Genomic DNA, 12,564 nt, shown 5'->3' with positions numbered 1-12,564 from the left:
CATTTTGGTACCTCAAGCAGCACATCTTCAGGTTTTGATTTCATATAGTTTTTTAAAAAGCATCTGTCTCATTCTAAACACACGAAAAACCCTCAAAATTCAGTGCACGTTAGTAAAGTTGTGAGATGCAATTCCAAAAATCAGAGAACATCAAGCCAGCCAAAGAGCCACAGTTGGCAGAGAAGTTCCTAATGTTGTTGGGTACAAATTCAATACACTTTAGAAACAAATAAGCATAAGAAAATAGGTACCTTACCTATTAAACAGATATCACTGGAGGCTGCAATTGCAGTTTGGATTGCAGCCTAGAAATATAAACAGAAATATTTGTATCTGCTCTAACTGGCTTTGAATCAAGTCCTAAGACCACCATATGCTGCTGAACCATGTAATTACAGAATGAACTCGTTTTAAATGGTCCATCTCCAAACAATCATACTGCAAGCACAAAAATTAACATTACATCATAGGAAAAACCCTCAATTTATTGCCCCCTAAAGCGAATCCTCATTTTCTCTGGTAAGAGAGGAACTTGGTAGAGTTTAGATAATTTGCTCACCAACTCCTCTACACAACAATGACTTGCAATATTTAGGGTTGATACAGAAAGCATCTGTTTTCTTCTCATCCCAAATGGGTGTTTTGCTAATATAGGAACATATTTCAGAGCCTGTTGAAAATCTGGCCCTCCTGTGACAATCTGAGAACACAGCTGTCATTTAATCGTTAAAACTGGTTACCCCTCCCCAAATAATAATCCTTTGGCATGGAAATACTATCAGTGCTCTCTGCATTGTGTTGTATCCAGCAGAGCTGATGCAGAAGTTTCTGGACCGTGCCAGCATGTTCCCCTCTGCAATTGAAAGACTGTGGATTGCCCACCTGGAATTGCTTCTTGGAAAAAGATTGTGGCTGTAATCCATATAACCCATCTACTCCAGTGTAGATCTTTAAGCCAATGGGACTGCTCCAAAATTGCATACAGTATTCTATGGAGCAAGGGTTCCCAAACCGTGAACCGCTGACCACCAGTGATCTGTGAGCATTCAGGTGGTTCATGGCATGTCTATGAAGAACATTTACCGTTTAAATCCTATAGAAATCTGTGGAATTCAAACTGTAATACAATAACATACAATATGTAAGAAATAAAAGAAGCAATAGAAATACAAGTAAAAACCATACAGCATCTAGCACAGCACATTACAACTGCTACATCAGGCGGGGGGGGAAATCATTAAGTGGTCCTCCAAGACCCTCAGCAAGTTGTAAGTGGTCCATTGGGGGGGGGAAGTTTGGGAAACACTGCCATGGAGCTATAGGATAGCATTGTCAAGATTCTGAGAAGAGGGCTATGGTGAATGTCCTGTTGAGGTCTCTTTCCCACCTACCACCAAAGACAAATGCTGAAACACAGTTGAAATAAATTGTGCACTCATGATACACACTCAGCAATGGAAGGGTAAGAAAAGACACAATCTGGATATAATGCCTTACCTTTTGTTGGGTCTAAATTCAGGAGCACATCTTTGGAATCTGCCATGGGTATGCAGAAAGGATGGGTCACTAAAGGTTTTAATGAATCAGGCTTTGGATCTGCTACAGGGCTTGTGAGATGTGCCAAGCATCTATGAGAATCTGAATGCACTGTGGGACAATTGGCTCTGAACAACAGCAACACTAATGCTTCAGAGTGTACCATTAGAAGCACAGACACAGAGTGAGTTTCTAGAGGATGCCTCTGGGATGCTGCAAATCCATCCTAGCCAATCAGCCACAATATCTCTCAATTGACTGGTAACTGGTAGAGTTTTCTTTTGTTCGACAGGAGAATTGTAATAAGTATGCCTATTCGTGTTTGTCAAATTGTTGTAGCAGTGGCATAAAATGGTATTTTTATGTAGGCTTCCATGTGGTGTTATCAAAGTATACATCTTTCATGGTAGCAGGCAGTTCATTCTTATGATATCTGACTAAGAACTGAGAATCATTCATTCTCTGTCTCACTCATATCACTTTTGTGTGGGAAGGGGCCCTAGTGGGCCCTAGGTTCAATTCCTAGAATATCCAGTTTAAAAACTATTATTTATTTATTAATTAAATGTATATCCTGCCCTTTTCCCCAGAAGGAACCCAGGGCAGCAAAGAATTCTGAAACAGCTTTAAAACAAAAGATTGTAAACAACACCTTTAAAAAACATTTTGAAAAACATCTTGAAAAGCAATTCCAACACAGACTGGGATAGGTTAAAATTAGGTATTAAGGCTAGGAAAGACTCCTGCCTGAAGGCCAACCCAGATGAGATATAACAACATAAGAAGAGCCCTGTTGGATCAGACCAAAGGCCTAACTAGTCCAGCATTACGGTCAGGGGAGAGTGGTTTTGTGTTGGGAAGCCCACAAGCAGGGCATGAGCACAACAGCACTCTCCCATGATCTCTAGCAATGAGCACAAGAGGCGAAATGCAGTACAAGATGCCATTCATGCCATTAGGAATACAAGGCTTATTAAAAGTAAATAGCAAGCGTAGGAGTTGATGTTTGTTCCCCACTGCAGTCTGAATCAGAAGAGGGGGGCATGGCTATTTTTTGCATTGGAAGAAAAGCTCCCGTTTGCACCAAACTGCTAATTGTGAGAAAGGCATCTAGTTTATCTAATTTGGCCCTGAGACTCCAGAAAGCTATTTCTCAAACAGAGACAATACTGGGCAAGAAAAGATAACGATCTGACTCAGAATAAGACCTGATATAATAATCTACAAAATTGAATTAAAAATATCTGCACAAGCAGGGTTAGGTCAGTTGTTTTGTATCATGTGCTCCAGCTGATGGAGAGTCATAGGAGGCTCTGAATTGATTTTAGCAGTTGTGCTTTAGGAGTATTTTAAGACTATTTTAAAGATTTTTCTTGTAATGTACTTGATTCCTCGCCATCAGTATTTCTATGACAGTATATTACATTTCTGTTCTATACTGTAATACTCATCATTTGCAAAGAGTGAGCATGATCCAGCTAAAGTTTAGCTCTTTTAAGGCTGACTGATTTTGGCTGAAGAAAACATTCTTTAAGGGTTTGTTTAACTCTCCCATGGAACCTAAATGGGACTTAAACCTATTTGCTACAATCTGGCTGGAATTAAGCTATTGTTACCTGGCCTGAGCTCTTTGGAGTGTGGATTCAAGCAACAAACCATGTGAAGGAAGATACTACCAAATGTCAAAATTATTTATTACCATTTGTACATATTTATATTAGTACATGTACAGTGCAATCCTGTATGTGTTTATTTGGAAGAAAGCCCCATTGTATTCAGTGGGATGTACTCCCAAGGAATTGTGCCAACAACTGATCCCAACTCATACAAAACTCAGTTAAAATTTTGCTGTTGACTTCAGTGGGACAAATATTTCTCCCAATATAGGCACATGCACACTTGCAGTGCTCAGGTGGGAATTTAATTTATTGTGCATTCCTGGGTAATAGACTAATAAACATGGCCTCCACCAAACCTCTCAAATAGTGACACATTCAGATACAGATTTTTAAAAAAACATCCAAGGCCAAAGAATGCCTTGTCAAGCATGTTAATACCAGATGTCATTCAGCCAGATATTCTCCATTTAAAATTAATGTGCTTTTGTGCAAACATCCATTTTCAGAGATGTTAACATTTCCTTCCATGCTAAGTAAATTCTGCATGCCTCTTGGTACATGAGGTGATTTCTTACCCCGCCAGCAAATACATGCAAGCTTTGATTGCTACAACTAACTGAGGGTGCTTCCCACCTTATATCCCCACATCCAGATCCCTGTGCATGCCTCAGGGCACATATGCAGCTTCTGTATAAGCAAGCTAACACACTCTTTTCAACAGAAGCAGCAGCTGTAGGCATGATTTCCTTTGAGCCCATTGAGCTGTCTCATCTGTTGGCATGAATAGGAGAAGCCATGGCAGGGGTAAAAAGCTGCATGTCTGCACTAGAGCTCTAGCCCTGCAAAAAAGAAAAAGCTACATCTGAATTTTATTTATTTATTATTTGATTTATATCCCACCCTTCCTCCCAGCAGGAGCCCAGTTTGTGCTTATAAATATCCCATCCGGCCCAGCAAGCATGGCCAATGGCCAGGGATATTGGGGGCTGTAGTTAAGCAACATCTGGAGATTCGGTATATCAGCCGCCCCATTGTACCACAGTCTCTCTTCCTGAGCTGGTGGGGGTGGTCTTGGAGGTGGCCATGGGGTCCCCTAAGTTTATTGTGCAAGGAGATTTCAATGTCCACACAGGGGGGCCCTCCTCATGACTGGCTTGGGATTTCATGGCTGCCATGGCAACCATGGGCCTAATTAATATCTGGCCTGACACATGTGGTCAGAAGTTATGTAATCTGGGAGTGTGGGAGATCTCCATAACTTCCTTGTCATGGTAAGATCACTCTCTGATAGGGTTCAAATTACCGCTGCTCCATACCCTTTGTAGGGGCAGAGGACCAATTAGAACGGTCTGCCCCTGAAGGCTGATGAATCCAAATGGATTTCTGAGGGCCTAAGGGGAGTTTCCAGTGTGGCTAGTTCTAGAAATTCTGTCAATGCTCTAGTAGCCCTCTGGGATAGGGAAGCTGTTTGGGCAGTTGATACAGTCACTCCCAACATCCTTTCTGGAACTGCAGAGCTCATTTTGCTCCCTGGTATACCATGCAACTATGAGCGATGAAGCAGCTTGGGAGATGATTAGAGCGACACTGGAGGAAGACTCACAATGAATACGATCGGACACAGGCTAGAGCTCATTTTAGAGCCTACTCTGTGGTGTTGATGGCAGCAAAGAGATTTTTCTCTACAATTGTTGCGTCTGTGGAGAACTGGCTGGCGGAATTTTTCATCAAAAGCCTCAGAAGGAAGGGCTGAACCCCTCGGTTGTCTGCTGTGACCAATTCGCATCGTTCTTTGCAGATAACATCACTCAAATCTGGTTCGAACTTTACTCGAGAGTTAGTACCAGCTGCGTTGCCTTGGAAACTGGATTGTCCTGTTATTTTGGATTCTTTTCAACTGCAGATGTGGACAAGATCCTCTCCAGAGTATCACATGTGCTCTGGATCCATGCCCTTCTTGGCTAGTAAAATCTGCTAAGAGGGAATAGATTAGTAACATCATAAATGCATCCTTACAAGAGGGGCCAGTGTCATTAAAGGAGGCAGTAGTGCATCCACTACTGAAAAAACCCTTTTTGGATGCACTACAACTTGACAATTATCACCCTGTCTCTAGCCTCTCCTTCTTGAGCAAACTTACTGAGTGCGTGGTGGTGTCCCAACTACAGAGGATCTTGGATGAAATGGATTATCTTGACCCATGTCAGTCTGGGTTTTGCCCAGGTCATGGCACTGAAACTGCTTTGGTTGCCTTGGTGGACAACCTATGGCAGGAACTGGACAGGGGGAGTGGGTTCCTGCTGGTTCTGCTGGACCTCCCAACAGCTTTTGATACCATTGGCTATGGTATCTTTCTGGACCGCCTCAGAGGATTGGGGCTGGGACAAATTGTTTTTGACTGGTTCTAGTCCTACCTCAAGGATCATGTCCAGAAGGTGATGCTGGGGGACTGTAGTTCGAACATTTGGCCTTTGGAGTTTCGCAAGGCTCCATTTTGTCCCCCATGCTATTTAACCCCATGTGAAACCATTGGAGCAGTTGTCTGAGGATGTGAGTTGGGCTGCCAGCAGTATGCTGATGATACCCAGCTTTACATATCAGTCACATCAGATTGCAACAATATAGTGCAGGTGCTGGATCGGGGGCTCCAAGCTGCAATGGGCTGGACATGGGTGAACAAACTGAAATTAAATCCAGACAAGACAGAGGGGTTGTTGGTGAGCAAGCTGTTGTGTCAACTGCAGCCCTGTCTTGGATGCCCAGATCTGACCCTCATTCATGCCCTAGTCACCTCGTGTTTGGATTACTGTAATGTGCTCTACGTGGGGTTGCCTTTGAAGACTACTAGGAAGCTTCAGCTGGTTCAAAATGCGGCTGCTAGGATGCAACTAGAAAGAGCTGCTTTGAGCACATTACACCTGTGCTAAAAGAGCTACATTGGCTCCCAGTTTGCTTCCGAGTACAATTCAAGGTGCTAGTTTTGACCTTTAAATCCCCAAACAGTTTGGGACCTAGGTATCTGTCTGCCTGCTTTCCCCTCATTAGCCATGCCCATTACATGAGAGCCAAGGAAGAAAGCCTGTTGTGAATCTCTATATCTGAAGCCCAACTGGCAAATACAACAGAGCCTTCTCCGTCATGGCTCCTAGACTATGGAATGCTCTCCCCTGTGAGATAAGATCAGCCCCCTCTCTTCCCAGTTTTAGACAGCTACTGAATAGTTTTATACAAGCATTCAGCTAAATGTTGTTAAGGATTTTGTGGATTTGTTTATGTATGGTTTCTTTGTATGTTTTTATATTTTTAAATTTCTGAATAGTCTTTATGTATGTGTTGCACTTTTAAATCTTTGTAATCCCCTTTGGGACCCACATTCCAGGTGAAAGGTGGACAACAAAAATTATTATTATTATTATTATTATTATTTAGACAGTGTGTGCAGGGTTTCCCTTCTCCTGATGTGGAATGCACATGCAACCTGGTTTCTTTTTCTTTTCTTTTCTTTTTGTAAAGGTGAACAACATTGTGACTTTCCCCAGCACAGCAAAACCATTTCCTCCTCTTTTCTCTAATTATATGCCTTGCTTGCTGAAGCTGATGGGAGGAGTCCACCAACATTTGCAGCAGCACAGGTTCCCTATCCCTGACATAGGATGTTGCACTGTTGCCTTTCCAAAGGGATGAAAGAGTAATACACTAAAGCTAGCATGAAGCTGAGGCAGGAAAAGAAAAAAGAAAAGAAAGCCCGGCTCTAGGTGTCGTTGGACTTGAACTCCCATCATCCTTGTTCACTGGCTTTTCTGACTGTGGCTGATGGAAGCTGGAGTCCAACCACATCCGGAGGGCCACAGGATTAGCCACCCCTGCTGTAGTTGAAAGAAAAAAGAGAAAGACTCCGAATATTTGTAGGGCTGTGTACACACTACAGTGTCAATGCACACGTGAGTCATACAGATCCAGCTTTACCGTGTGTACTTTTGTACATGTCTGTTCTCTCACTATCTCCCATCCACACTAGTGGGTGGTGCTTGGTGGGATGTATATGCACTGTGTGTTGTTGTCCCCTCCCCTCAATTAGTATCTCCCAACCCTCCCTGAGTTCTGGAAACCTGAGGTCCATTGTGGGCATGCATACAGATATTTGTTTACCTGTGCCCACGGCCATTTTTTTTTTTGAGATACAAGTTTTCTGCTATATCAGACTTGCACAAAACAGGATAAAATGTGTGTGTGTGTGTGTGTGTGGCCCCAGGCCCACCAGTAGTCCACTGAGGAGCACCTTGCCAACCAAAGTAAGGAGTGTGGTGATAGATGACACTCAGCAAAATGTCACCACACATGTAAAAAACAAACAAACAAAACAAAACCCTGCCCACACAATGTGCTTCACAACATCCACAGTTGGGTAACTTGCGGTTTTATGTTGGACATTTTTTCCTTACCACATTATCCATGGAAAATGGATCAGGAAATCCCAAATTAAATGGGAGGGGGCAGTGCAGGAAATCATTTGAGGACAATGTAAAAAAACATGCATACATGGAATGCATCAAATCCACTTTAAATTGCTATGTGTACACAGCCTAGGTCTGCTTTGAAGAGCCATTGATACTATTCCATTCCTCCATGTTTTCTGCTATTAATGTATATCTCCCTCTGTAGGTGGGATTGGCTGCCTTGGTCGAGACAGAGGACAGGCACGGCAATGTCTCGATGCAGTGGAGATCTATAACCCCGATGGGAATTTTTGGAGAGATGGACCTCCCATGCTGTATCCTCTTCTCTCCTTGAGAACTAACTCTACCTGTGCTGGTGCAGTGGAAGGGAAGCTCTATGTCTGTGGGGGATTTCGTGGAGGAGGTACTGGATAAATCCAAAGAGAATATGGCTATCTTTGTATTATGCATTAGGAGCTGCCCAGGTATCTATATACAGATACCACCATCCTAAGAGGCACAAGTTTGACCAACTTGAATAATCCCTTCATACTTCTGATTATTTACTTGAATAAGCTGAACAATGACTTGTTTGTTCTCTTTGGACAAAACCTGAAGGGCCACACTCTTGATTCTAAACACTTTTACTTGTGAAATTTCAGTGCAATTTATTTCCAGGTAGGGTGCATAGAAACACAGCCTTCCTGCTTATTGTGCATACTAGACCAATGATGCGAATTTCAGTGGCACGAGGGCTGCTTTACACAAAATGGCAATCATGTGGAGGACATTTTGAATGGCTCCCTATGGAAGCTTTCTTCAGACAGTGGAAAATGTTCAGAACTACAATGCAAACTATTGCACACAAGTGACTTGCTTCGTGGAGCCATTTAAAGTGGTTTCTACAGGCCAAACTAGATGTGATGGCATATCTCTGTGTTCAAATCCAAAGCTTCAATTCTGTAGAAAGTGATGGAGCGAGAAATTTAAAAGGAATAAAAAGAGCACTCAGGTGAGGAATACAGGACTCTCACTCTATCACATCCTACCTCCTCACAGAATTTTCTGGTGTCATTTTCTCTTCAGCTGGGTTTCTGTCATAGAAGTGATCTCTGTGTCAGGCAAAAGTGCTTGGGGAGAGGGGTACATATAGGTAAGTGGTGAGGAGAAAGGTCTACTCTCCTTCCCAAACACTCCTTGTACGTCTTATATCTGCCCTCACCCTACTGCTTGTTATTGCAGCAGATGTGGGCTTGAACACATGGATGTCCAACCACCCATCATGTCTAGCTTGGCCTCATGCAGAGCTGGCATGGCAAGCCTCAGATTGCTGATGTTGGGTTTCATGAAAAGGCAGCAAACTCATAGATTTTTAAAAATTTATTATGGGTTGTATCTAACAAAGTTGTCCTATTCGAGCAAGGATTTCTGCCTGCACAACAAGACTTCCTGTCCTTCTTCCCTCCTTGTGTGCCCCCTGTGCCCCCCAAATCTGTTTCAGAGGGTTGGGGGAACTCAATAAGAGATTTGGGGGCACCAGGGGCATGGGGAGAAGAGGAGAAGAAGTTCCATCACGTGGGTGGCTACCAGGATGACTTTGTTGGATGTCACCCAATTTACTCCCAGGAGGAAGAGAGGCACTTGTGAGATTTTCTACCTTAGATGGCAAAATAACTTGAACAGCCTTGGATACTATGCATCTTTACTGGGGCAGGGGGAGTTCCTGGCCTGGGCCTGTGTAGTGAGAGCATTGGTGCATGCTTACCCTTATTCAGTGTTTACACAAGAATGTTGAAGAAGTTTGGATTCTCACCTGTCTTTAACTTTATATATGTGGATCTTCATAGCATTTAAACTAAAAACAGCAAAGCCACTGACCAGACTTCCCCCCTCCCCCTGCCAGTACACAAAGTGTACTGTTCTCTGTCCTTGATACCATATGTGATTGCCTTCTTTGTATACATTCACGGAACATACAGGAGCATAAGTGATATTTTTATCATTACTAGTTAGATCCCCCGTCCTCCAAATAACTGAGAATACTGTCCCACTTCCATAAATTCTGGTCCCAATCCCACAAGGACAATCTCATTCACACGTGCACACCATGTAGCACTCATCACTCTATACTCAGGCCATAGCACTGACTTTTCATTGTCATAGCAGCAGCTATAGAACCAATCACTACCTTTCTCTCCCTAACTCATCAACATATTTGGATTTGGTTGGTGAGAAATATTTTGGCAAGTGGCTTCAGGGATGCAGGATTTTAATCCTGTGGTGGTTGAGTTTCCTTTCTTTCTTTTCTGATAGGCATGGGTCTTTGGTATACTTAAACACGCATGCCCACCTGACACAGCTGCTGTTGCCACAGTTCCTGTCACAAGGAAAACAGGCAGACAGATACATTATCTAGCACTAATGAATGTCAGGTCAGGTTAATTACTTCCCAGATTCTATGCTAAGGAACACCACAAAACAGACATCCATCTTTTATGTGACAGTAGGTCCAGATGGGCTGGCTTTCACTTGTATCTCACTTCATTTTAAAGCTCTGTGTGCTGGATTCTGATAAAACTAACCTTTTTTCCTACTGCCATTCTTTTTATGAAAAAACTCATAAAAATAGTCATATGCATGACAGGTATATTGTACATTCATGATGACTTGTGCTCATGATCAGGGGTGTAGTCATCCAGGGTCTCAGGGGGTTGTAGACCCCTTACTTTTTTGGGAGCAGGGTCTCAACCAGGTTCCTATGTACGAGACAATCAACATGAAAGGGGAGCATGTTAGCCACTGAGAAGAGTCCTGTCATTTTGTGCTGATTGGAGCCAAAAGGAGGTTAGCTACTGAAAAGACTCTTCTCAGTAGCTAACAGCCTCCTCTTTCATGTTGATTAGCCCCTAGGGACATCTATTGTAGTGGAGGGTGGACTTGCGAGACAACCCGGAGAACAAAGGAGACAAGGGAAAATGGAACAGGGTGTGTGGGTGTGAGGGGGTGTGGTGTGACTATCATGGAGGGACCCTGCACTTCTGAATTTGCCACTACACTACTGCTCATGATGGTTTCAGGGCAGTTATATGTGATCCTGCTTTCAATACTGTTCACACCTGCAAAGGTTTGGGGTAGATATACTGCTTCATTTCCATCAGAGCATGCCCCATAGCTTTCTGCTGAAATCCTGTAACATTTTATATCATTTATTTTTTTGGGGGGGGGAGGTCTTTTGTCCCGCCTTTTGGTGCTATAGTGCAAGAGTGCCCCTCTGGATGGAAGTAATGTGGTAACCCTGGGAAAGCATCACAAAGCAACAAATAAAGCAGGAGGATGTGTGGATAGTCCAGTATAAATCCATTACTACTATACTATTATTGCATCAGTTACATCCTGCAGAATACACCAGCAAAAAACCCCACCAGTCTGGAGAGGCTCTGGATTGCACTTGTGATAGTCAAGCTTATAGCACTGACTGGTTGAGCTTATGTGGTCAGAAGCAGCACTTTGCAATCTGCTTGTGTGAGTTTGGCCAGGATTTTTTTTTTTTATAAACTGCTTGGAGGTCTTTACATTCAAGTGGTATATACATTTTTGTTAAATAAATAAATAAAATAAATTTATTTAAACATCACATAGGAAAGTTTGGTTGGGGTGAAAACCTCACAAAGGGGCAGGCTGAAAATTGGGAAGAGATTTTGTGATATAGTGTAGGGATGAGCAGACTTCAGGCTTGTGGGATCTACTTCATTTTTTACTGAAATCTCAAGATCCACCAACTGGAGCCAGGTGCAAAAGATATACATTAAGAATTAAAGGACACGCAGCTCAGGAATTGTGTGTATGTTTAGGTGGGTGGATTTCACATATTGATTTGACCTAACCAGCCTATTCTTTGTCTGCAAGCTTCTAGTCATATTTTATTTTCATTCAGATCTGAGAAACAAAAAGCCAAAACCTAGTAGGTGAACAATTCTGAACACAGATGACATGCAGCAGTAAAGCACTTAGATTTAGCATGACTTTATCATACAGTTTCTGAATAAGAGTTTCTGTACGTCAGAAAGGCCATGAAAAACATATTATTAAAAAAATCATCATGAAGGGAGTTAGAGCCCAAGGTTCCCCACCTCTGATCTAGAGGAAAACAGGACTGGCACTAGAAGAAAAAGGAAGAGTGTATCTGCCACTTTTCAGGAAACAGTTTGCCATGGAGAGGGAAAGACTGATGACAAACCTGAAATCTCATCAGTGAAAACTGGCTTTGCATGATGAACTCCACAAGTTACTTGTTTTGGAGAGTTGTTGGAATAGTCTCATAAACTACAATGGTACGTCTGTGAGACTACTCTGAAAACCAATGGCTCATTGTTATTCAGCCTCCTACTTCTTGCCTTGAGGAATTTGTACGTGTTCTAAATCAGCCTTTGCCAACTTGGTGCCATCTAGATGTTTTGGGCTACTATTTCCATCAGACTGGCTAGGGCTGATAGAGGGCACCAGGTTGGAGAAGGCTGTTCTACATGATCATTAGCCCTGATCTTATTAGAGCACAATCATACACAGGCTTGAGCTCTCTAACAGCAGCAAGCTTGTGAAGGCAATTGCAAGGTAGAAACCAGTTCTCTTAGTCACTGAAAGCAAACAAACTCTGTGTCAACTGTTCCTTCTCTCTTACTTTTCCATCATCTCTTCCTTTTATCTAGATCTGGGATTTCCACCACCCCTGTACACAGAGAGAAAAAATAGCAAACTCTAGGCCAAAGTCAGGGAGGGGTGTGTGCCATGTGAACAAAACAGACACGCATTAGCTAGTTCCTGAATTAGTATCAGACAAGACTGAGAAGGTCCCCAAGGTTAGCATGAGAGCACAAATAGCACGTTATGTGTTTGCATTATAAAGTGAACAAAATAAAACCAGAGGCCTTGGCTGCTGCTTCTAAGATTGTGTATTTACCTAAAATGTCTATAGA

The 12,564-nt window shown here is 42.7% G+C and overlaps 1 protein-coding gene across 1 annotated transcript in view; it reads left to right on the top strand.

Annotated features, from left to right (window-relative positions):
* Positions 1 to 12,564, top strand: part of KBTBD12 (kelch repeat and BTB domain containing 12) — a 75,392-nt gene that overhangs the window by 48,822 nt on the left and 14,006 nt on the right. The window contains exon 5 of the mRNA XM_061618366.1: positions 7,818 to 8,015. Within this exon, the coding sequence (XP_061474350.1) occupies positions 7,818 to 8,015 (198 nt within the window). The remainder of the gene's footprint in view (positions 1 to 7,817; positions 8,016 to 12,564) is intronic.

The sequence above is a fragment of the Rhineura floridana genome, chromosome 3 (genome assembly GCF_030035675.1).
Source record: "Rhineura floridana isolate rRhiFlo1 chromosome 3, rRhiFlo1.hap2, whole genome shotgun sequence".
In the NCBI taxonomy this organism is placed as follows: Eukaryota; Metazoa; Chordata; class Lepidosauria; order Squamata; family Rhineuridae; genus Rhineura; species Rhineura floridana.
This window is presented reverse-complemented; position numbering and strand designations above follow the sequence as displayed.